Source organism: Mercenaria mercenaria, chromosome 19, assembly GCF_021730395.1.
Source record: "Mercenaria mercenaria strain notata chromosome 19, MADL_Memer_1, whole genome shotgun sequence".
Taxonomy (NCBI): Eukaryota; Metazoa; Mollusca; class Bivalvia; order Venerida; family Veneridae; genus Mercenaria; species Mercenaria mercenaria.
This window is the reverse complement of record NC_069379.1, coordinates 37,781,914-37,808,436: the sequence shown is the minus strand read 5'-3', so window position 1 is coordinate 37,808,436 and position 26,523 is coordinate 37,781,914. Positions and strand designations below refer to the sequence as shown.

Here is a 26,523-nt window from a genome sequence, read left to right as displayed (position 1 = left end):
GTGGCGGGGATTTAGCTGTCTTTCAGACTGCCTTGTTTCTTAAATATTAGTGTGTTCACAGTTCAGTTTTAAAGTAACTTCAGTTAGGGGAAGGAACTCTCTGTATATTGAATTGTTCAGTAGAGATGAGTTGCCTCCCTTTAAAGTACATCTGCTCTACATCCTTCACAATGTATAAATTACGGAAGTAGGTGATATATCTGCCATTATCGAGCAGGGATTTTAGAAGTGCTGAAGTTTAAACTCGTTTTTAATCAAAAATACAATAACATGTCGATCCCAGAGATTCAAGTTGCGGAGGGATACTTAAATCCAAATATTCTACGCGCTGTCAGTTCTACAGATTCAACATCGAGTGTAGTTTCACAGGTGTGTGTTATAGATTTATATTCAAACATAAAAACGTGTTATTTCCTTGTTTTAAAATTTCAATATTGCATTGTAATTGCTCTTATAAATATTCATGATTTAATTTACTTGCAGTTAGCCTTGTTAGCGCATTTGACATGTAGAAATTTTATCATACCAAACAATCTAAAGGTGCATGAAAAGACTTGAAATATGGGGTCATATAAAAATGACTATATGTGGGTCAAATATTTGACATTATTGTGTATTGTGAAAGATTTGTAAAGAAAAGTATTTCAGAATATCCAGTATTAACTGAGGTCATTGACTTATAATGAGTTGAATAGAATGTTGGTTTTATCATGTTGGTTTTATCATGATGTTTTATCATGTTTTTATCACTATGTTGATTTTATAATCATGAACTATCAACATGCAGTAAGGCAAAAAAAAAAGGTTATTTACAGGTCAAATATTTGACTTTGTTGTGTGAAAATGTTTCGTATGTATCAGTATTTCAGGGAGGATTGTATTGTCTTGGTTTATTTGAATAGTATTGTAAGCAACAATCTGTTGGATTTATCGCCTAATTTTCCCTTTTATTTGCACTTGAATAAGCCTACCACGTGTAGCCATAAGCCAATACATGAGTCATTATCTATAAAATAGGTGGGCGTCATGTCATTTTATGAATTTAACCTGTTTTTACACAATTTAGGGTATTATGTGTTTGTGTGTAGGGATTAGGGGATGGCATTAGTACATGCTAATTGACCTTTTAAGTCTGTCATATATAATTGTCATGAACAATTCTCTAGAGTAACAGTCCTTCTTGTTCAAATGTCATATGTATTTCCTATTGGTTCTAGTCTATATTAGCAAGTTATACAATCATTCTAAACTTGAATACCAGTCTCCATTTTATAATGTCATGTTAACTTGCTAGGACTTTGGTACCAGTCTACAGTTATCATGTCATGTGAGATTCTTAGGACTTAGTGCGAAATTCCTAAGACTTTGGTACCAGTCTATGCAGTTATCATGTCTTGTGAAATTCTTAGGATTTTACTACTGGTCTATAATCACTTCATATGAAATTGCTAAAACTTTGGTACCATTTAAGACATTTGTACCAGTCTATAGTTATCATATGCGAAATTCCTAAGACATCTGTAGTTATTGAAATTCTTAAGACTTTGGTACCAGTCTTTAGTTATTATGTCACATGAAATTCCTTTGATTTTGGTACCAGTCCACAGTGATGTGAATGTCAAATCATGTCATGTGCATTTAACAAGTTAACAAGTCAAATCATGTAGGGTGAAATTCCTTGGACTTTGGACAAGCCTAGAGTGAGGTGACTTGTTAAATCCTGTTATGTGAAAATCTCAGGGCTTGTTACAAGTCTACAGATATCTGACTGCCAAATTATAACAGTCAAATCACGCCATGCGAAATTATTATGGTTTTGATACAGTCTGGTCATTGATCATGAAACTTCATTTTTTGCAAGCATGAAGTTGACCGTTAACATCAGTTATGTTTTAAGATTGCTTCATTGTATAACTTAAATCAGTTTGGTCAATACCTCTCTGTCTCCCCAGTTTGCCTCCCATCCTGCCCACTTACTTCAATAGGGAGAGTGCAGATCTGTGGATCACAGGGTCATTAGTAAGATTGCTGGGCAAGGCATATATTTTTTTTGATGATCTGCAGTCATTTCATCCTCCACACCTCGTAATTCATGCGCACAAGTTGGCAGTTATTTGTGTAGAACAGCTAGGTTAGTGCTGGTACACTTGTTAGGTTAACTGCCTGCCATTAAATAACTGAAATATTGTTGAAAAATGGCATTAAACCAAAACAAACAAACAAACATGACATATATGTATATCAACTACACGTCATGCTGGTTTGAAGCAGATTTTTATTTGCTACTGAATTTATAATATTTTTATCTGAAAATGAATACTGTACCATACTGGGACAATGCAAATGTAATCTTTGATAATGCAAAAAACCCTTTTCAATTGCCCTTGACCTTTTGATAAATGCTTGTTTATGTGTTTGAAGTGTGGTAAGGTGATATGCTGTCGGTATTCTCTGGTGAGTGACATTTTTAAACATGATATTTTGCATTTATTTTTACAATCTGTGACATTTTTGCATGTATGTTTAGTGTATAGACAAAAGACAAAAATGTCTGTTCCGGAAGTGGAAGTTAATGGAAAGCATGTGGATATTCCATTTGATGGCACTAAATATAGTTATTTTACAAGGGTAAATCTGTTTGTATTTACTTGATTAATCTTTTAATCAAAGCAGGATGTTTAAACATGTAAATTTTTGTTCTCAAATTGAACATGTGTTTCAGCACGATATAATTTGTACTGGCCTTGCAAGCTGGCCTTGCAAGCTGTATACTCTTTGTTGGCCAAGCTGATTTAATATCATTTATTATATACCTATATAAATTTTGTAAAAAATCGGCTTGTATTTCACAATTAAATATGAACAGACAGACAAAAATTCCGTATTGTACCTTTTAAACTCCGTATTGTACATTCCATATTGTATGCTGCCGGACTATTTTCATTAATATGCGTGACCCGACACATTTCTGTAAATAGCGCACATAAAAAACTTCACTAAGTTCCATTTAATACCGATAAACATTGAAGATTTCGTTCAAGAACAAAACAAGAATCAAAACGATAAAGGTATATAATAAAAGGGTCATTATAACAGTAGCTAGATCTGGGACTTTGTATTCGGCTCTCGTGGATTTTGCAAGGTCGGATCACACTCGGCGCTTGCGCACCTTGTGAGATCCGATCTGGCAAAATCCACTCGAGCCGAATACTGCATCCAAGATCGAGCTACTGTTATAATAACCCTATTTTATTATACTATTCACTTTGCTGGTCAAGCTGATTTAATGTCCATCACATTTGATATTGTCATGCATTTCACTTGTAATAAGAACAAGGAAATATAATTGCAGAAAAGGCTTACTAAAAAGATTCAGCTCGCCACCACCTCTGAAGTGTAAAATATGGATAAATTAGATCTTTTTATTTTACACTGATTAGCCTGTACCCATCCTGTCTTCCTGACATCAAGATCTTTACTAGTGGATCTTGTATCTGACCACGAATCATGTGTGAAATTTTGGCATTACTCGCATAGTACAGAAAGCCACATGCTTCTCTTAGTAGAGAAAGCTACATGTTCTTTTTTGTACAGAAAGTCACATGCTACTGTTGGTACAGAAAGCCACATGTTCCTCTTGGTACAGAAAGCCACATGCTCTTCTTTGTACAGAAAGCCACATGCTCCTCTTGGTACAGAAAGCCACATGCTCCTGTTGGTACAGAAAGCCACATGTTCCTCTTGGTACAGAAAGCCACATGCTCTTCTTAATATAGAAATCCACATTCTCCTCTTGGTACAGAAAGCCACATGCTTCTCTTAGTAGAGAAAGCCACATGCTCTCCTTAGTAGAGAAAGCCACATGCTGTTTTTAGTACAGAAAGCCACATGTTCTTCTTAGTACAGAAAGCAACCTGCTCTTCTTAGTACAGAAAGCAACATGCTCCTCTTGGTACAGAAAGCCACATGTTCCTCTTGTACAGAAAGCCACATGCTCTTATTAGTACAGAAAGCCACATGCTCCTGTTGGTACAGAAAGCCACATGTTCCTCTTGGTACAGAAAGCCACATGTTCCTCTTGGTACAGAAAGCCACATGCTCCTCTTTGTACAGAAAGCAACATGCTCCTCTTGGCACAGAAAGTCACATGCTCCTCTTTGTGCAGAAAGCCACATGCTCCTCTTTTTACAGAAAGCCACATGTTCCTCTTGGTACAGAAAGCCACATGCTCTTCTTTATACAGAAAGCCACATGCTTCTCTTGGTACAGAAAGCCACATGCTCCTCTTGGTACAGATAGCCACATGCTTTTCTTAGTACAGAAAGCAGCATGCTCTTCTTTGCACAGAAAGCCACATGCGGCTCTTAGTGCAGAAAGCCACATGCTCTTCTTAGTACAGAAAGCCACGTGCTCTTCTTTGCACAGAAAGCCACATGCTGCTCTTAGTACAGAAAACAACATGCTCTTCTTTGTACAGAAAGCCACATGCTGTCCTTAGTGCAGAAAGCCATATGCTCTTCTTAGTACAGAAAGCAACATGCTCATCTTTGTACAGATAGCCACATGCTCTTCTTTGCACAGAAAGCCACATGCTGTTCTTAGTGCAGAAAGCCACATGCTCTTCTTAGTACAGAAAGCCACATGCTGTTCTTTGTGCAGAAATCGACATGCTCTTCTTAGTACAGAAAGCAACATGCTGTTCTTAGTGCAGAAAGCCACATGCTCTTCTTTGTACAGAAAGCAACATGCTCTTCTTAGTACAGAAAGCCACATGCTCTTCTTTGTACAGATAGCCACATGCTCTTCTTTGCACAGAAAGCCACATGCTGTTCTTAGTGCAGAAAGCCACATGCTCTTCTTAGTACAGAAAGCCACATGCTGTTCTTTGTGCAGAAATCCACATGCTCTTCTTAGTACAGAAAGCAACATGCTGTTCTTAGTGCAGAAAGCCACATGCTCTTCTTTGTACAGAAAGCAACATGCTCTTCTTAGTACAGAAAGCCACATGCTTCTCTTCGTACGGAAAGCCATGTGCTTCTTGGTACAGAAAGCCACATTCTTCTCTTAGTAGAGAAAGCCACATGCTCCTCTTGGTACAGAAAGCCACATGCTCTTCTTTGTACAGAAAGCCACATGCTGTTCTCAGTACAGAAAGCCACATGCTGTTCTTAGTACAGAAAGCCACATGTTCTTCTTAGTACAGAAAGCCACATGCTCCTCTTAGTGCAGAAAGCCACATGCTCTTCTTTGTACAAAAACAACATGCTCTTCTTAGTACAGAAAGCCACATGCTCCTCTTAGTACAGAAAGCCACATGCTTCTGTTCGTACAGAAAGCCATGTGCTCCTTGGTACAGAAAGCCACATGCTTGTTTTAGTAGAGAAAGCCACATGCTCCTTTTGGTACAGAAAGTCACATGCTCTTCTTTGTACAGAAAGCCACATGCTGTTCTCAGTACAGAAAGCCACATGCTGTTCTTAGTACAGAAAGCCACATGTTCTTCTTAGTACAGAAAGCCACATGCTCCTCTTAGTACAGAAAGCCACATGCTTCTCTTAGTACAGAAAGCCACATGTTCCTGTTAGTATAGAAAGCAACATGCTCTTCTTAGTACAGAAAGCCACATGCTCCTCTTAGTACAGAAAGCCACATGCTTCTCTTCGTACAGAAAGCCATGTGCTCCTTGGTACAGAAAGCCACATGCTTCTCTTAGTAGAGAAAGCCACATGCTCCTCTTGGTACAGAAAGTCACATGCTCTTCTTTGTACAGAAAGCCACATGCTGTTCTCAGTACAGAAAGCCACATGCTGTTCTTAGTACAGAAAGCCACATGTTCTTCTTAGTACAGAAAGCCACATGCTCCTCTTCATACAGAAAGCCATATGCTCCTCTTCGTACAGAAAGCCACATGCTCCTAGGTGCAGAAAGCCATGTGCTCCTCTTGGTACAGAAAGTTACATGCTTTAATTGGTACAGAAATCCAAAAGCCCCTCTAGGTTGCACCTCTTGCTAAGAAAGCCATGTGCTCCTCTTGGTTTAGAAAGTTATATGTTCTACTTGGTACAGAAATCCATAAGCTCCTCTTGCTACAGAAAGCCATGTGCTCCTCTTGGTACAGAAAGTCATGTGCTTGTCTTGGTACAGAAAGCCATGTGCTCGTCTTGGAACAGAAAGTCATATGCTCCTCTTGATACAGAAAGCCATGTGCTCCTCTTGGTACAGAAAGGCATATGCTTCTCTTGGTACAGAAAGCCATGTGCTCCTCTTTGTACAGAAAGCCATATGGTCCTCTTGGTACAGAAAGTCATGTGCTCCTCTTGGTACAGAAAGCCATGTGCTCCTCTTGGTACAGAAAGCCTTGTGCTCCTCTTGGTACAAAAATCCATGTGCTCGTCTTGGTACAGAAAGTCATATGCTCCTCTTGGTACAGAAAGCCATGTGCTTGCAGACAGTCATATACTCCACTTTATACAGAAATCCATAAGCTCCTTTTGGTACAGAAGGTCATGTGCTTCACTTGGTGCAGAAGGCCATGTGATCATCTTGATACAGAAAGCCATGTGCTCCTTTGGTACAGATTGCCATGTGCTCCACTTGGTACAGAAATCTGTGTGTTCCTCTTGGTACAGAAATTCATGTGCTCTTCTTGATACAGAAAGTTGTGTGCTTATTGATATTGGAAGCCATATTCTCGTCTTGGTACAAAAAGCTTTGTGTCCCTCTTGGTACAAAAAACCCGTGTTCCTCTTGGGTAACAGAATGCCTGTGCTCCTCTCGGTATGGAAAGCCATAGTCATCTTGGTACATGAAAGCCATGTGCTCCTCTTTGTACAGAAAGCCTGTGCTCCTCTTGGTACAGAAAGCCTGTGCCCCTCTTGGTACAGAGAGCCTGTGCCCCTCTTGGTACAGAGAGCCTCTACTCCTCTTGGAACAGAACCCTGTGTGCTCATCTTGGTACAGAAAACCATGCCCCTCTTGGTACAGAAATCTGTGTGCTTATCTTGTACAGAAAGCCTGTGCTCCTCTTGGTACAGAAAGCCTGTGCTCCTCTTGGTACAGAAAGCCTGTGCTCCTCTTGGTACAGAATGCCTGTGCCCCTCTTGGTACAGAAAGCCTGTGCCCCTCTTGGTACAGAGAGCCTGTGCCCCTCTTGGTACAGAGAGCCTGTGCCCCTCTTGGTACAGAAAGCCTGTGCCCCTCTTGGTACAGAAAGCCTGTGCCCCTCTTGGTATGGAAAGCTGTTTGCTCATTTTCGTACATAAAGCCTGTGCCCCTCTTGGTACAGAGAGCCTGTGCCCCTTTTGGTACAGAAAGCCTGTGCCCCTCTTGGTACAGAGAGCCTGTGCTCCTCTTGGTACAGAAAGCCTGTGCCCCTCTTGGTACAGAAAGCCTGTGCCCCTCTTGGTACAGAAAGCCTGTGCCCCTCTTGGTACAGAAAGCCTGTGCCCCTTTTGGTACAGAAAGCCTGTGCTCCTCTTGGTACAGAGAGCCTGTGCCCCTTTTGGTACAGAAAGATGCCTGTGCCCTCCTTTGGTACAGAAAGCCTGTGCTCCTCTTGGTACAGAGAGCCTGTGCCTCCTCTTGGTACAGAATGCCTGTGCCCCTCTTGGTACAGAGAGCCTGTGTCCCTCTTGGTACAGAAAGCCTGTGCCCCTCTTGGTACAGAGAGCCTGTGCCCCTCTTGGTACAGAAAGACTGTGCCCCTCTTGGTACAGAAAGCCTGTGCCCCTCTTGGTACAGAAAGCCTGTGCTCCTCTTGGTATGGAAAGCTGTTTGCTCATTTTCGTACATAAAGCCTGTGCCCCTCTTGGTACAGAGAGCCTGTGCCCCTTTTGGTACTGAAAACCTGTGCCCCTCTTGGTACAGAAAGCCTGTGCCCCTCTTGGTACAGAAAGCCTGTGCTCCTCTTGGTACAGAAAGCCTGTGTTCCTCTTGGTATGGAAAGCTGTTTGCTCATTTTCGTACAGAAAGCCTGTGCCCCTCTTGGTACAGAGAGCCTGTGTCCCTCTTGGTACAGAAAGCCTGTGCTCCTCTTGGTACAGGAAGCCTGTGCCCCTCTTGGTACAGAGAGCACTGTGCCCCTCTTGGTACAGAAAGCCTGTGCCCCTCTTGGTATGGAAAGCTGTTTGCTCATTTTGGTACAGAAAGCCTGTGCCCTCTTGGTACAGGGAGCCTGTGCCCCTCTTGGTATGGAAAGCTGTTTGCTCATTTTGGTACAGAAATCCATGTGCTCCTCTTGGTACAAAAAGCCTGTGCCCTCTTGGTACAGAAAGCCTGTGCCCCTCCTGGTACAGAAAGCACTGTGCTCCTATCATCTAAATGATCAGAATGGCAAAATAGCCTTGAGAATATGTAATCACACTAAGGATGTTAATAATTCAAATAACAAACACATTGAATATTGTCAAGTGTTTCACTAACAGAATTGCGGAAGTAGCTTATACAACAAAATTTATAAACGTAATGAAAGAAATAACGATTTATTTGGTGAAATTTTAATAATACCTAACATCTCTTAATTGTGAAATGAAATGTTATGAAAAAATAATGATTTATTTATCGAAACTTTAATATTTGACATCTGTTACGAAATGAGACCCAATTTTGTCATACAAGTAGTATAATAAATATTACATTTTGAACTGGATGATTAAGTTTTCATAGAAGATTAATTTAATGCACGATGAATTTATGTAAATATTACAGAATTTCTGTTACATTTATTGATTGGGTAGATGACTTACTTTTAAGCTTTTAAGTATGTATTTGAATAAATACATCGCCTTAGATAACTTCAACCTATATCATAAATCTTTTCATGTTTTTTAAAGTTTTCAAAAAGCTCGTCCAGTAGTGTAACAGACATGTTGGGCCTTGGATAACTTCAACCTTTATCATTAAAAAATTTTTTTTAAGTCGAGTAGTGTAATAATCATGATTTTGCTATGCCTCGGGCCTCCATAGCCAAATGGTTACGGTCACTAACTTTGAATCACTTTCTTCTCACAGCTGTGGGTTCAAAATTTTGCCTTGGGATGTAGAATTCTTTAATGTGGGGAAGCTATGATCCAGCTGGTTTATAGAAGGTCAGTGGTTCTGCCCAGCGGAGGTGTCCACCCATGATGAAATAATGCAAGGAGGAGTACTGTAAATCCAGCTGGCTTATAGGTCAGTGGTTCTGCCCAGCAGAGGTGCCCACCCATGATGAAATAATGCAAGGAGGAGTACTGTAAATCCAGCTGGCTTATAGAAGGTCAGTGGTTCTGCCCAGCGGAGGTGCCCACCCATGATGAAATAATGCAAGGAGTACTGTTAATCCAGCTGGCTTATAGAAGGTCAGTGGTTCTGTCCAGCAGAGGTGCCCACCAGTGATGAAATAATGCACGGAGCAGTACTGTTAACTCAGCTGGCTTATAGAAGGTCAGTGGTTCAGCCCAGCAGAGGTGCCCACCCATGATGAAATAATGCACGGAGCAGTACTGTAAATCCAGCTGGCTTATAGGTCAGTGGTTCAGCCCAGCAGAGGTGCGCACCCATGATGAAATAATGCACGGAGCAGTACTGTAAATCCAGCTGGCTTATAGGTCAGTGGTTCAGCCCAGCAGAGGTGCCCACCCATGATGAAATAATGCACGGAGCAGTACTGTAAATCCAGCTGGCTTATAGGTCAGTGGTTCAGCCCAGCAGAGGTGCCCACCCATGATGAAATAATGCACAGAGCAGTACTGTAAATCCAGCTGGCTTATAGGTCAGTGGTTCGGCCCAGCAGAGGTGCCCACCCATGATAATGTATGGAAGAGTACTGTAAAAGCACATAATTATTTTCGCTGGGTCAAAATTTCGCGATTTCGAAATTTTGACTATGTTTCTGAGGTTAAATATTTGTGAAATTGTATAAATGGTGTCCTTAACTTTGATTAGTATTACACTAATGGTGAATATTTACGTGAAGTTTAATTTCCACAAGATGTAGGTCCTCGTAAATATAGTGAAAATTAAACCCTCGCGAAAATTTCTGCTTTTACAGTATCTTGGCACAGGCATCTCCCTCCACTGTCAAAAGCTCGAAAGTCACCCTTGGACATACTTTTGTGTGACAAGAAATAAAACAATTTGCTGTTGCAATTTTTGTGGTTATTTCAACAGAAAATGATATTATCCGCAGAGGTGTTGCAGCAGATTAAAAGAGTAATGAATGATTTTGAAAAACTACTCAGTAAAGCTATAAAGATATTTGCTATGAGACAGGTTAGTAATTATTTTAATGAAAAATTGGCTTTAATTCAGTACTTGTGGTTATATGGATGTAAAAATGTTTTTGTTTTTTTGTTTTAACATTTAGCAATGAGGAAAAATTTGCACAAAAAGTATTCATTCACATCTTATTATAATACCTCCTAATAGTTATGGAGATTTCAAGAGTTATAGACCACTATGGTAGCCTAGTGGCATAGCGCCGGCTTTGAGTGTGGGAGGTCGTTGGTTCTGAAAAATGGCACTAGTAGCTTCCTTGCTAAAGGCGCTCTGGGCATTAAGAGGGTAGTGCTTAAGGACTGGTTTGTTCAGTGTCAGTATAATGTGACTGGGTGGGATGTCATGTCACGCGTCAAACTCCAACGCAGTGATCTCCCTTGCCGCTTCGCTCATTGATCACTGCCACCACGACATTCACGTGACCATGGTTCATCACGTGATGATCGGTTTAAAAATTAACTTACATATTCATATGATACACCAAATTTTTGACAATAACATATCTTGTCCAGCAGACAAAAATATTCAGAAGCATCCATCTGTTTCCGCTTGGGTCAAATGGCAGTATTTTAATAGTGAAAGGCGTCAAAGATTCGTTTGTTTACTTTCAGTTTCGTTTCAGGATACTACCGGTTGTGCAAAGAAATACCTATTGTCATTCAGAATCATTATTTTTTTCATTATGGAACATTCGTCTGTGCTAAAAGAAGTATAAACTTTGAAAACATTGGGGAAAAAAACAACTAATTAATCATATAACTGAAAGAAGTCCACTTAGCTGAATTTTAGCTAAAAACATTGTGTTGGCAGTGATCAATGAGCGAAGCGGCAAGGGAGATCACTGCGTTGGAGTTTGGTCACGCGTCTATGGCGTGATATTCCAGTGAGGCAGCACTATAAAGTTGGGCATTGTGCTCACTGCTACAAGTAGAGACCGTTGTTTATATGACTGAAAAATTGTTGAAAAAGTCGTTAAACCGAACACACTAAAAAGTTTCAAGATTTGTCTGACATAAAGTCAGACGACCCAGTATAACCTGTCTGACCGAAAGGAAACTCGTCTGACTGAATATATGTCATAAAGAGTAAACAAAAACAGCTAGATTTTAGATCTATATGTAGGTGAAAAATGAACAGGTGCGTAAGAAAACTGCTCTGTAAAAAAAACACTGGCGGTAGTTTAGAATTGACACGCTCTGTACAGTATCGGACATACTGTCTGACACCCCAAGCCTCCATGTCAGACCTAGGCATTTTTTTGTCAGACAGGTCCGACTGTCCAAAGGTGACTCGCCATGACTGAATGGGTTACGAACCTAGGCATAACCATGAAATGAGCTTACATATTATATATGAGCCGTGCCATGAGAAAACCAACATAGTAGGTTTGTGACCAGCATGGATCCTGACTAGCCTGCGCATCCGCGCAGTCTGGTCAGGCTCCATGCTGTTCGCTTTTAAAGCCTATTGGAATTGGAGAAACTGTTAGCGAACAGTGGATGCGCAGGCTGGTCTGGATCCATGCTGGTCGCAAACCCACTATGTTGGTTTTCTCATGGCGCGTCTCATATAGAGATACATTACCAGATAGCAGTTGCATTAGGTGTCTTCCTTGGCAGAACGGGCTTAACGTTATCCGATATTCTCAATATTCTCTCACAGACTGAAATGAAAATACTGCTCAATAACATGTTAGGCGATATTGTCAAGGTCGCCTAATATAGGAAAAAGTACAAAGATAGCTCATCGATGAAACTTGAAACATTTTGTTCAGGTCTGTCGCAGATGTTAATTTACATGTTTTTAAATTGCCAGTTTAATGCACTTTCTTCCCTTTTATATGATCACAGTTTTTACGCATGATATATGGATGAATAGACAAATTGACAAAATCTGAAAATGTAACAATTTTGTTTACATTCCACAAAAGTGTACTGTATATAGGTGAAGGATTTTAACCCATGTATTCTATTTTAGGTATTCAAAACAATAAACTTCTGGCATTGGATGTTACATAACATTTTATTGGATAGTGGAATAAGATATTTCTGTGTTGAAGTGAATTATTGTTAGACATCAACGTTGCTCTTTCGTTGGATAAAGGAATTTAACAAATTTTGTTCAGATTGTCGTTAGAAATTCGTCATAATGTTTGCTTTTCTGAAAAACAACGGACTTAACGTTTCGGGTTATTACGCACGCAATGAGTCAAACGTATGTATACTTTTTCCCTTTCTGTATACAGAAGATTTTAAGAACTATACAATTTAAATATTCAAAGAGATGCTTATGCTCTAGTGCTTTATCATTTTCAATTCTGTCTGTTTTAAATACAGTTGAAACTTGGTATCAAGTCGTCATATGACCAATAATTGTGTCGGTGCGACGTTAAACCCAGCAAAAAAAAAAAAGAAACTTGGTATCTCGAATTCCAAGGCATTGAGCGTTTTATGTCGAGATAACTGAAAATCGACTTAAAATGATATTTTATGCATGTGTTTTTGGGACGGGACTTAAAAATGTCTTCAAGATTATCCAGAATATTGAGAAAAATGAGTTCCAGATATCGAGTTTCAGCCGTAGTTTGAAATTTTGATGTCCATCTGTAGGCATGTCCCATGCTTTTGACTTTCCAGTTTTGTTATTGATCAGCACAAAGCAATTACAGTAGAATTCCGCTATTAAGACCACCCATGGTTCTTTGTACAACTGGTCTTATTAGCGGTCTGGTCTGATTAGTGGACAAGGCTATACGGGGAAGGTCTGGCAGATAATAACACATTGGAATACAATTAAGACGCAATAATAGCAAACACAGTGTTCAATTTATATGTAGCTTTATTTTCTTACGGATCAAACTGTGTATTAATTAAGGACGCACTTAACTGATAATGATTTGAATTTTGTTCAATTAAAGACAATTACAACAATATCAAACCTTTTCAAACTTCATTCTCCGCTGAAATCCCAAACGTATTTACATTGATAATAACAAACAAACACCGTTTAGATCTAATTAAATCCGTTTAATCCAGTCAATTCGATCAACGGGCATCCGTCTAATTACAAACAAATTAATTATTTCAACAATTTCTTATGTTAAAATAGCGATGTAAAACACCAGACATCTTTAAATAACAATTTCAGGCAATCAAACAGTTTGATACATTGTTTTGATAACGTTTAAAGACTTGTTAGCAATTAACGGATAAATACACAATGTACACGCTTCACGTGTTAACACGGTGTCGTATGTGTTAATTCTCGCCGCAATTCTCGATAACATACAGAAACATTTGAGTGGTCGTAATTGCGGTGATTAATTAAGTCTGAAAAAATCAAACAGTTCTGAAATTAGTGGTCGCATTAGTGGATTAGCGGTCTGGTCGCATTTTCGGACAAGCGACCATTGGTTTTAAGAAGGAAATATTTCGTTCTTTACAAAATCGGTCGTATTAGCTGTGCGGTCGTAATTTCGGCGTGGTCGTAAGTAGGAATTTTACTGTAGTAGAAAAGAAGACAAATTTGTCTCCTTGTCCAATTATACTCTGTGCTCATGCAGCTTGTAAACAAACCTGTTTCAACTGTAACACCAATTTGTTGTAAAATGTAACACCGGAATGCTGTCAGTTCAGCAACAAGATATAAAGGAATTATTCTTTAAGCATTTTCCTCTTCCAAGTAGCAGTTGGCATTTTTATCATGTAACCATCCAAGATATTTCCGTATTGTGTACTATAATTATATTCCATATTGTATAGTAGTCGCAACTTGACCGCGATGGTTGACCTTCGGTTGATTATTCATATCGATTATTTCATTGTAGAAATAAAGGGTGATTAGGGTAGCCATGTATATTTATATGTAATTAGTTTGTTTACAGAGCATTATCAAAGTATGTATACTTACATTTGATCAATTAAAACTTTCCAATACACTAATTTATAATTTCACAAATTTATATTTCCACTTTCTCATGCAGCCCGTGTTTTACCTACACTCCTTTTCAATAATAGGTTGTGCCTCATTATGTATTATAATACAAAGGTCAACCATCGGGGTCAAGTTGCGTCTACTATACAATGCTACTAATAAACTTTGATAATGTGGCAGTTGACCTAAATCCAATCCACACTGAATATTTTCCAATACAGGTAAATCCAATATTTGCTTTACAATAGATCTATGACGGATTATCTTTGAACATCCCTGGACTTATTAGACTCAACTGCCACATTATCAAAGTTTATTAGTACACCTTTTGATTTGAAACTCGATGTTTATTATTAAACAACAAAGCTGTCTGATCAGTGTAACTGTTTCAATATCATCGTCAAGAGAAGCTTGATGAGATGTTTTTGTGACTGTCTGATTGTTTGCCTGTTTTATGGAGAAAATTGAGCATAGAATAACAGGATTATTTAACATTGTCCTCTACAATATGGGATATATTTGAACTCATACCCATTGTAAATATTGGAAAAGGTACAGAATTAAGATGGTATAGTAGACGCAACTTGACCCCGATGGTTGACCTTTGTATTACAATACATAATGAGGCACAACCTATTATCAAAAAGGAGTGTACGCAAAACAGGAACTACAGAGAAAAAGGAAATATAAATTTGTGTAAATATAAATCAGTGTATTGGAAATATTTAAGTGATCAAATGTAAGTATATATACTTTGATACTGCACTGTGTACAAACTAATTCCATATAAATATACACGGCTACCCTAAGCACCCTTGATTTCTACAATGAAATTATCGATATGAATAATCAGCCTAAGGTCAACCATCGTGGTCAAGTTGCGACTACTATAAATAAAGCCAATATCCTCTTAGACTTACAGATTAATCAAAACAAACAAAAAAGATAGGATAACTCTGCAATATGGATGAGGAAAGCAATCTGAAGAAATTTGCTTCACTGCAAAATGGAATTAGGAGTCAGCAAATTAGTGTGATCAGTTAGATTTGGTGATCAGACGAATAGTTTATACTCAATATGGTGACATTAAAAAAATTAACAAAAAAATTAACATGGGGATCATACCCTCAGCACAAAAGGAAAATTCTCTGTACTTATCAACATTGACTGCACTACTAGGGTTGGATACCGGTTCCCGGTATAGGTACCGTACCGAATAATCACTTCGTAAAGTACCGGTATATACCGTTTCGTAAAGAACCGGTTCCGATTCCGGTATTTCCATAAAAGTAAATAAACAAAATAATTACCAAATCCGCGGCAAAAGAAAGCAGAAAATATGCAAATAGTATTTGAAACACAGTTATAACGCGATCGACATTGTTTACTGTGACACCGCTCCGAGTAACATGGAGAGCTGGCCTTGCGAATAATTTCGTATGCTAAATATTATTATAAAAAACTTCTTTTCCCGTCATTTTAAACTACGTGAATCATACTGAATTGCAAAATATACGACATTTTTTTGCTCATTGTCATATTCTATCAAAACAAATGAAAAAAAAAAAATTTTAATAAAAAGTTACGAAACTAAGCTGTAACCTACGTAAACAAGTCATCGGTTTTCGCGAACTAATAGAAATACGTTATTGCTAGTTGTTTCAAGCGTTTTGAGGGTTATTTTTCAATGAAAATTGTGTTGGAAAAAATGTTGCAATTTAAATACATTACTAGTTAACCTGGTTGAAGATTTATCATGAGTGACAACGAGTCTGACTTGTTAAATGGGTTAATTTGAAAGCTAGTAAGTGTTGAATTTCACAGTTCTCGTCAATGCAGAGGAAGCATTAACACAGTCAGTGAGTCCTAGATTTAAATTGCACAGTGAGCGACGTATCTACTCTTTTTTTTTTATTTTCAAAAACTCTAGTTTGTAAAATATGTTTATTTTATTTACTCTTTCATAATTTTAGTACAACATCAAATTAACAGACTTAAAATGTTTATATATCAAAGCAAATTTTCCTGTATAACTACTTAAAACGGTGTATTTAATACTAACCAAATCATTGCTTATGTGATGTACTTCAAAGCTTGGTATCGGTATCGGTATCGTTAAAAATACCGTATCGTTTCGTTGGTATCGGTATCGGTATCAGACCGCTTCGTCCTTAACGATATTCAACCCTATGCACTACACACTCTGTTTCCTGTTGGAAATTGTATTCAGAATAGGCTGTTCAGTGGTGGGTGATTTACTTAAATTAATACAGTTTCTAGTAGCCTAGACAGGATTCTGGGAAAGTAAATATGTCTCCTGGCATATGACACTTGCAACAGTTCTAGGTGAAGAGCTTCTCTTGACTACTAGATGTTTAAATAAGGAACCTGTAAATTTTAGATTTTTATATCTGTTGAAATGTCTTTAGAAAATATTTAATGCTCTGTAATGCAAGATATTTCTCTAGTTGGCTATAATCAATAAAAAAAATTGTATAGCTTGATTGAAATTCTGAGAGACACTAATGATTCCATTGTGGACATTTTATTTGCCAGCTGATGACAGATAGTGAGGGGAAGATCATGTAAATTGTGATGTATAGTAAATGTTTTCGCTTGTTCTCTAGCAATTGCAGGTAGTTGGTATCATAAATGCAGAAAAAAATGTGGTGACTATTTCGTGATGGAAATTCTAGGAACTTGTGTGTTTGACAGGGAATTTAGTAGTTAGTAAAAAGAAAACAGACCAGAATGAGTGCAGATAGGGTGTGTTTGCTTGTAGTGTCTTTTGTATAATATTTTTTTTTTTTATCATGTTATGATTTTTTACCGATATGGTTAACCCTTATCATGCTGGACACGACTGATTCTGCCTTTGGGACCAGTGCAGATCATGATCAGCCAGCACATCTGTGCAGTCTGATCAAGATTTGCACAGTTTGCCATTCAGTCAGTATCTTTTTGGTAAGCAACCCTTTTAACAGTTAATGGTACTGTCCAAATTGAAAGATGGACAAGTTCATTATAGAATTTAGCAGCGTAAGGGTTAAGTTTAATTGGTAGTAAGATGACAAGACTCGACCTATCTAAGACTGGTTGCCACTTTGATCTTCTGGCAAGGTAATATTCTAAGTTTCATTGTTTTGTCAGGAACCATTTATGCTTTTCGTATCAGTCTGCATCCTATGTAGGGAACCATTAAAATGGGGATTAATCCTAGATTAAGCAGGGGACCTCTGTGGCTGAGTGGTTAACCTCGCTGCAACCTGAATCACTTCCTTGCCCCTCATCAATGTTGGTTCAAGCCTCACTTGGGGCGTTGAATTCTTAATGTGAGGAAGCCATCCAGCTGGCTTACGGAAGGTCGGTGGTTCTACCCAGGTGCCCGCTTGTGATGAAATAATGCATATGAAGGGGCACCTGGGGTCTTCCTCCACCATCAAAGCTTGAAAGTCGCAATATTACCTATATTTGTGTCAGTGCCGCGTTAATCCCAACAAAACCAAATAGAGTTAGCATGAAATAAATAAATTTAAGCCCTTGTGAAAACTTTGAATACAGTACTTTTGAAATGTAGATTTAGAGGCAGACTTTGATATTAAGACTTTGATGTCATTGGTTTAAATTCACTTCTGCCTAGTGGTTGAAATTCTTGCCCTGGGTCTTTAAATTCCTTGTGTCTGGAGTGTAACACTGACTGGCAAAACTATAATTAACATTTTGTTTATCAAATTAGTTGTAAATTTTAATCAAGATAGTTATGATAACAGTCTTACTATAAATCTATCCCAGTTTTAAAAGTATATTATTGTATTTTGAATGATATCATTGCTTATTTTTGGTGCAAATTTTACCTTGAGCCCAACGTAAAATATTCGTCTTTAGTATTCAGTATTTCAAGCTCTATAAACACATCTTAAGCATTGATGCATAATGCATTCCGATTTTCTATTAAAATGCATAATACATTAAAATGTTAAGCAGCTAGATCTGTGACCCATTAAAAAGAATATTAAAAAAAAGGATATGTTTTAGAAATTCATTATACTGTTAAGTATTAGACTAAGTCTTCGCTGTGAACAGAGACCACCTGTGAGCAGAGACAACCTTTAAGTATTTAAAGTTGTTTTAAGTTAAGGTAGTGGAAAGCATATGGCAGTTTCCGCTCATTAGGCAATTTGACATTCATTGGACGTAAATATAGTTCAGCACAAACATGGCTTTCCGTAAAATAGGAGAATGCCTAAAATTGATAGCGAAGAACACTAATTTTGCTTATTATATAATGTCTTAAAGAGTAACACTTCCTTAATCCATCTTACTTTATTGCCTTCTAGAATGGTCTTTTGTATACATGCAGGTTTTACAGTAGATATATGAATGTGAACAGCTGTTTCAAGATATGTTAAGGTAGCCATTAATATTTTTGTACAGCTAAGTTTTGTTTCAATCTGAAAGACAACAGACTTTTTAGCATTATACAGCAATACACACTTCGTTTTGAAGTCTGCCTGCTTAGCTCAGTAGGGAGAGCGTTGGTCTAAGGATCACGGGGTTGCGAGTTCGATCCCCGGGTGGAGTGTATGTTCTCTTTGACGATTTGATAAAAGACATTGTTTCAGAAATCATTCGTCCTCCACTGATAATTCATGTGGGGAAGTTGGCAGTTACTTGTGGAGAAAGGTTTGTACTAGTACAGAATCCAGGAACACTGGTTAGGTTAACTGCCCGCCTTTACATGACTGAAATACTGTTGAAAAACTGCATAAAACCCAAAACAAACAAACCCTTCGTTTTGTATTATAACTGCAAAAATAAGTAAAAATATAACCCCTACAAATAAGAAAAGAATGTACTGCTGTGGCAAGAGACACTTGATAATTTAAAAAAAAAGGAAACAAAAAACCAAACTAAAAACATAAAAACATCACACTCTGAGCTTACAGGAGTTGTTCCCCTTGAAACTTGTGAATATTGATACAGCGTTTTGAAACATGATCAGTTGACCTCACCATAATCACCTTGGCCTATACAGATACTAATTCATAGTTTGGATAATTGTCAATACTTTATAGTATAATAGTCCCCCATACCTGTCCAGTGTAGGTATTATACCAGTATTGTAGTTTTGTGTTAAGGCAAGGTTCATTTTTGTATTATACTTGGATATCATCAAATTGATAGAGATTTTTTGCTTTGTTTGGAGTTTTTTTACGAAGGTTTCTTTCAGCTGTACAGTTTTAGAGTATTCGATTGGATTTGTTTAATTCCATAAGGTATTGCTTATCTGTTTTTCTCTGCAAAATATTAGAAAAAAAAATGATAAAAAGGATACTAAGATTAATGTCAGATCAGGTGTTTAACCTCATGTTATCAAATTACTTTAATGTTTCTACCTTGCTTGCATAGGATAAATAAAACATTTTGAAGCAATATTTATATTGTAGAAGGGTATACACTGGATATAAATGGATAAAAGATGAAGTTTTTATTTCCTCATTTGCATATCTTAGTTGTTTAGAATTCATGCACACATTATGGTTGATTACCTCCCTTTATGTGAATTTTAATTTTGGAATTTTGCACACCATTATTGCATAATAGATCACAAATAAATCCCTGAAGGATAAAATTCCACAATGAAGATTTACTTGATGGGAGGTAAAAAACCGGTTGACAGCCTAAGTAGTTAAAGCCAGAAAAAGCACAGTTAAACAGACTGATAATGTTTTTAAAACAAACTAATTCAGGATGGAATATAATCATTGATAATGGCTAAATTGAAACCTTTTAGACTGGATGACATGGTCATGCATCCAGGAATCCAAAAACCACATAAAGTATATATCTCCGAACACAGATCTTATACAGAAATTTCATCCTCAGACTAATGTTTATTGTTTATTGCATTGCAGTAAAATCTATTCACATGTAACAAACTGTAGACAGGTTCAATAATTACTTCTTGTGACATTTCACCAGACGGCTTGTAATTAAGGTTTTAGCAGAAGTGAAGTGTCTTTCAGTATTGTCATTTTCCAGTAAGATCTGATGTCGGAAATGGCTGAGCATTTGTTATTTCTATATAGACTGCCTGTATCATTTATAAGCCATACGCAGAAAATATAAGGGGAAAATACAACGTACCCGCTTAGCTCAGACCTACTGATCGCATAGCTGTGAGATCGATCCCTGGGCGAGGCGTATGTTCCCTGTGACGATTAGATAATAGACATTATGTCGAGAGTTATTACACCCTCCACTTCTGAATCAAGTTTGGCAGTTATTTGCAGAGAATGGGTTTGTACTGGTACAGAATCCATGAGGAACACTGGTTAGGTTAACTGCCCGCCGTTACATAACTGAAATACTGTTGAAAAACAGCTGTAAATCCAAAGCGAACAAGCATATATCATTTATAGTGATAAATCGTCTATGCAGTTGTTGTTTCTCAGGGGATTCCAAAAGCTAGATGTGAGGTGTCTAATATCTTTATGGACATTTACTAAATCAATACAAAATTATCACATAGTCAAATGAGAAATGTCTGAATGAAAAAATTTTCAGCCACATCTTCTGGTGCAACGGTAATGGAATTGTCTGCTGCATGTACACATACTGCTGTTAAAACTCTTGCAGAAAGTTGAATATCTTAGTTTGATGAGAGAGATGTTGAGAAATGTATCAGATTCGGTGTTGATTATTACTGATCCGTCTTATTCTTTATAGCAATGCCATAAACAGTGAAACCTTGCTAGCGTGAGAATCGCAGACTCTGGCGCCAGAGACTTGAGCAGTTTGTGCGATCCTTGGCTGTTTACTATATTTTTTTCTTTTTTTGGATTGCTAGAAATTCTGGATAGCTCAAACTTTTGCTCGTCGTCATGCAACTTTGAGTGATCATAGTTTTACTGTATTTTAGTCCCATAGATTAGGTATTATTTTAGGAAGGTTTTAATTTCACAAATATTTATGATCAGCAACATGTGAAATTCAAAAACTCGTAAATATTATTATGAATTAATCAAACTGCTATGAATGGGAGTGTTTTAAATTTCTGTCAAATCCTAACAAATAGAAGTCATCTGAAAATAACCCAAATGAGCCGTGCCATAGGAAAACCAACATAGTGGGTTTGCGACCAGCATGGATCCAGACCAGCCTGCGCATCCGCGCAGTCTGGTCAGGCTCCATGCTGTTCGCTTTTAAAGCCTATTGGAATTGGTGAAACTGTTAGCGAACAGCATGGATCCTGACCAGACTGCGCGGATGCGCAGGCTGGTCTGGATCCATGCTGGTCGCAAAGCCACTATGTTGATTTTCCCATGGCACGGCTCAAATATATACATGGTCATTGCATACAAGCATTTAGGGGCCAGCACCCAGTGTTTTTACTGGAGACTAAAGTTTAGAAATATCACATTGATAGAAGTAACCTTTCCTTTCCTTAAGATACAAATATGAGCAATGTATGACATATTGATAGACAAATTTATGTATGTTGAACATTTTACCTGTTTTAATGAACAGTTTTGCTGTAAATCTCCAATCCGGATAACCCTTGGTTAAAGTATTTCACTGACTCCCTCAGTTTGGTTCCTTGTAAGCTTGTTTAAATATGTAATGTTAAATTGAAAGGCAAATGAATATGGGACAGTAAACAATCTTGCATCTATAATCTCTGAACTTGATGTCCCTAGGTTGAAGGGTTTATTAAGGACATTGATCCCCCTTAGTTTGGTTCTTGTAATCTTGTTAAAAGATTAAAATTTGAATTTGAAAAGTCTTTTGAAGATACAGTCCTTTTAAACAGATTTAATGTGACTGGACGAGTGCCGCTAAAGATGTTTTTATTGATAATTAGAGATTTGACTGCGAATTGGTTAATTGATCATAATTTATTCCTATAAGAATAAATTTTATGAACTTGAAGATATCTTTAGCGATCAGCAGGATCCAAACACGTCCTTGTTGATAAGTGTACAGCCGAAATTTGTGATAATTTTCAGTGCCACCAATAATTCTGGCTTTCCCCAGTCCTTTGCTACTTTCAAACCCAAATGCTGTTACCAAAAATAAAACCGAGTTTGTCGGCGACAAAAGTGATATTTGTTGAAGACATTGCAGAATATTTTTTTGGTCAGGAAATAATAGTACATATTTGTCATGAATAGTGGTACACCGGGTGACAAAGCTATTTCCTATAGAAAACACATGAGTATGAATGACCAAAAGGTGTTTCTACACAAGGGGATGTTGTGTAACACTGAGATTATATTTGGGGCGTTTGTGGTGCGATTCATTGACGAAAAATTTTAATAGGATGAACCCAGGAAATGCATCAGTGTAAATAAATTTATACCTACGTTTATCTGTATTGTACATGCATCACTGAAGCTCTGTCACGCTGTACTTTCTTTAAACATGAAAACTTTATTAAGCGATTGGTGTGCTATTTTTATTTTTAATGTTTTAGATGCTTAGTCATTACCTGTAGTAGGTGGTGACATAGATAAGGAGTTTTAATGAGGACGTTACTGTTTGTAACACTTCAGGAACAAGCTGCTAGTCACATAATTTATTTATTGTGTGGAATAACATAATTTATTGAGTGGAGTACCATCATTTGTTGTGTGGAATACCATAATTTGTTGTGTGGATTAGGATAATTTGATATGTGGAATATTGTAATTTGGAAAGTTTTTTACAATGAGGATACCGAGAGTAAAGAAACAGGTACTCATTTTGACTAGAATTGTATAAATTTTAAAGGATATTTTTTTTTTGTCATCAAATATGATAATTGTCTGCCAAAGTTTTAAAGAATACTACTAGAGTCATATATCAGTAATGCTCAATATTTGAGAAAAAAAATAGCACCAATAATTTTGTAAATTGAAAACAGTAGTTAAGAGAATTTTAGTACTGTGTGTCAAGAAATATCCGCTGCCTATTAGTGTTATGAATAATTAACTATAGTAATTTTCTTTCATACTGTGTAGTTAATAGTAAAATGTTGAACCTTTTAGCGATGCAGGATAAAGTTACATATCAAATTAAAGTAAGGTTTCAAGTTTTTAAAGAAACGTAGTTCATTGCTTTGTAAAGTAAAAATATAGCTAAATGACAAAGCATTATATGGTATTAATACTTTAATAACAACATTAAAGTGACTTTTTATGCCTCTGGCATCTACTGATGCGGGAGGCATATAGTGATTTCCTGTCCGTCCGTTCGTTCGTTCTTTCGTTGGTCCGTACGAGGTTAACCAAATGGGACTGTTGCGTCTAGCATCAATACCCCTAACTAGAATGACTTGATACTAATGCAGATGTAACCTGTGACCATTCCTCATCTTCAGACATCACCTGACCTCAGTTTGACCTTGACCTTGAACTTGACCTCGTTTTGGACTTAGGTTGCTTTGTATCGACAAGGATGCCACCGGGGGCATCAAGCGTTTATTGAACGCAGCTCCTTGTTTTCACATATTTTAGGTGAAAAAACAGTCTCAAAAAATATATAAAGTGTAGGTATAACAACTGTATCCAGTAGTGCAAATTTATTGTCACATGATTTTTGCAAAGGTAGTAAACCTGTAGAACGCTTCTGAAATAATGGAGAAAATCAACATTTTTCTTGTCCAACTATGGGCGAGTAGCTTTAAATATTTACCGTATTTTCCTGAATAAACGCCCCCAGGGGCGTTACATTTTCCAAAGAGGTAAAAAGATAAAAAATGAAAATTTTTACAAAACTTAAAAACATCGTTCAAACCAACTGTAAAGTGTTTCTGTGTTGTTTAATTCCCCCAAAACGTAATTATTTGGCATCCAATTTTATGCAGTGTGTCTTAAAATTATGCATTTAAATACAGTTCCTCATGTATTCCGTGACACGCTCGCGACATTACAGTAACACATTACGTCATCATACCCAAACAGCTGTGTACTCCGATAACATTTCCTTAGTACATGCGGGTAGCAGTACACAATGTCAGTGGTTTGACACGCTGCTTATGTGCCAGCTTTTAAATTAAAAGTTATTAAAACTGCCGAAGAAAAGGTTAACACGTAGCAGCAAATTTGTTTAAAGTCAACAGGAAGCTTGTGCGCAGGTGGTGCAAAAACAAATCAAAAATGGATTTACCATTTAATTTTCTATTTGATGATTGAATACATACCGTACTTAGTATAAACGTTTTGGATTTACGGTACATGGACTGTTTAAAAGTGTGTTTAATTCTTAATACATTGGATACATACTGTAAATTACTTATTATGTTGACTTATAAAAATGAGGTAGGTGATTTTTTTTTCGTTCTTGTTGACTTTTTTTCCCCTCCAAAACGGGTGGGGGGGCGTTAATTAGAGGGGGGCCTTAGTATGGGAAAATACGGTACAGCAGTTTACAAGCTGACTGTTGTAATTTCTTACAATACAAGGAAATGGGTGGTTATAACATAATTGTGAAAGGAAACAGTCACAGCGATTCAAACCACAACAAAAGTTCATTTTTAACCAAACAGAAGTGTTTGAGTTATCCAGAGTGGAGGATGCTGAAGATAGAAGTCAGATCAGCAGTCGATTTAAACAGCTGATCACATTTCACTCTTTGGTTACATATGTCTCTCACAGCTTCTTCCTTTGATAGGCTGACTTTTCTTAACAAATAAAAGATGTATCTTGAGGTCAGATGCTTTAATAATACTTCATTTATTTGAAAAAAAACTCTAAAACACTTTTAAACTTTTAAAAATATTGATTTTGTTGTTGTTGAAGTGCACCAATTTTCAGACCAAAATTTGGTGATATTCAACCACTGAACTTTGACTCTTAAATTTGTTTTGTTACAGAATTAAGATCCATCCCAGAATATGGCAAAATTTACAGTTTGGCAAAAGCAAATGTGGCAGACCCAGTTTGCCACAGCAAAAATGTTATCTTAAATAATAAAATTTATAAACAGGAGTTTTATAAAACAGAAAGAAATTAGCAGCCACAAACTATTTGATCGCCACTTTTATGATATAATGGCGAAATCTTTGAGGAAAATGAACAGATTTTTCGAAATTGTCAAAACCAGAATGATCTGTTTGTTCTTTGTAATTATTGATTAGTCTGTCCCTGTATTATGATGTATTTTAACCTTTAGCCTGCTGGTGGCGAATTATTCTGCGTTTGCGACCAGTGCAGACCAAGATTAGCCTGCACATCCGTGCAGGCTAATCATGGTCTGCACTGTTCGCTATTCAGTCAGTAAATTTTCAGTGAACACCCCTTCGAATAATAAATGGTATTGCCCAAATTGAATGATGGCCCAGTCCATTATAGAAATTTAGCAGGCTAAGGGTTAATGTTCTCCTAGAATTGATTGTGGTACTAAATCTCAGTCAATAGATTGAATTGTATAATGCTAGATTTGACAGATTATGATTCAACAATGAGGAATATAGTAAGAAATTATGATGGCATGGTTCGCACAGGCCATGAAAAGTCCTTGAATTTGATGCCTATTCCTTGAAAACTACTTGAATTTTGTAACAGTCAGAAACTACTAGAAAACTACTTGAATTTAGGAAAAAACGTACAAAAGATGGCAAATAGTTCTTAAATTCGTCTGGTGCGAAGTGAAAATGGATAAACATTATAAACGGACCAAAATAAACTAAAAAACGACGAAAAAAAAAAACAACCCTTACCGCCATTAGGGCCTGCCACGGAGTCTGCGATAGTACGGTACGGTACTGTACTTTACGGGTTGTATGCTCTTTCAAGTAATTTTCACACTGTAATTTATCCAAGATGCGTTGAAGGTAAATCTTGTGTTACATTGTTAAATTTTGTCCAAAATTGGTTATTTCATGTCTCAGCAACATGCAGTGACATTGTGCCCATTTTAGTTTGAAAATGGAGAAAAACTACTTGAAAACTCCTTGAAAACTACTTGAATTTTTTTTGAGTAGGTCTGTATGAACCATGGATGGGTAAAGGTGAAAATTCTGTTACTCTTGGAAAAGATGCTAAACTGAACAGATACACTTACAACATGAGTTCAAACCCCAGTTTGGGAAATAGAATTATTTAAAAATATGAGTGGAACCTATACAACTTGAGGACAGAAGGTTGGTGGTTCTGCCCAGGTGTCAGTGTTATAATGTTTGTAGGCACCTTATGCTTGGAAGTAGCTAATTTAACCTGATTAGAGTCAGATTGGATTTGGTAATAGCTGACACTCTTGGATGTCACATCTTGTCAGTTTAGTCTAGTTGCACGATTTTGTTCATTTGTAAAATGGGACTGGGTGTATTTATTCTGATGGTTTGCTTTTCATCCA

The 26,523-nt window shown here is 37.2% G+C and overlaps 1 protein-coding gene across 10 annotated transcripts in view; it reads left to right on the top strand.

Annotated features, from left to right (window-relative positions):
- The window catches only part of LOC123542286 (pyruvate kinase PKM-like), an 89,483-nt gene that overhangs the window by 30,666 nt on the left and 32,294 nt on the right, over window positions 1-26,523 (top strand). Inside the window, exon 1 of one of the 10 annotated variants that reach the window (XM_045328062.2) lies at window positions 199-369. The exons of 7 other annotated variants lie outside the window; for them this stretch is intronic. In XM_045328062.2, the coding sequence (XP_045183997.1) occupies window positions 271-369 (99 nt within the window). In that variant the 5' untranslated portion in view covers window positions 199-270. Of the gene's footprint in view, window positions 1-198; window positions 370-2,509; window positions 2,629-12,233; window positions 12,469-26,523 lie in introns of those variants that run through there. 2 more of the 10 variants (XM_045328063.2, XM_045328067.2) reach the window with 2 other exon arrangements.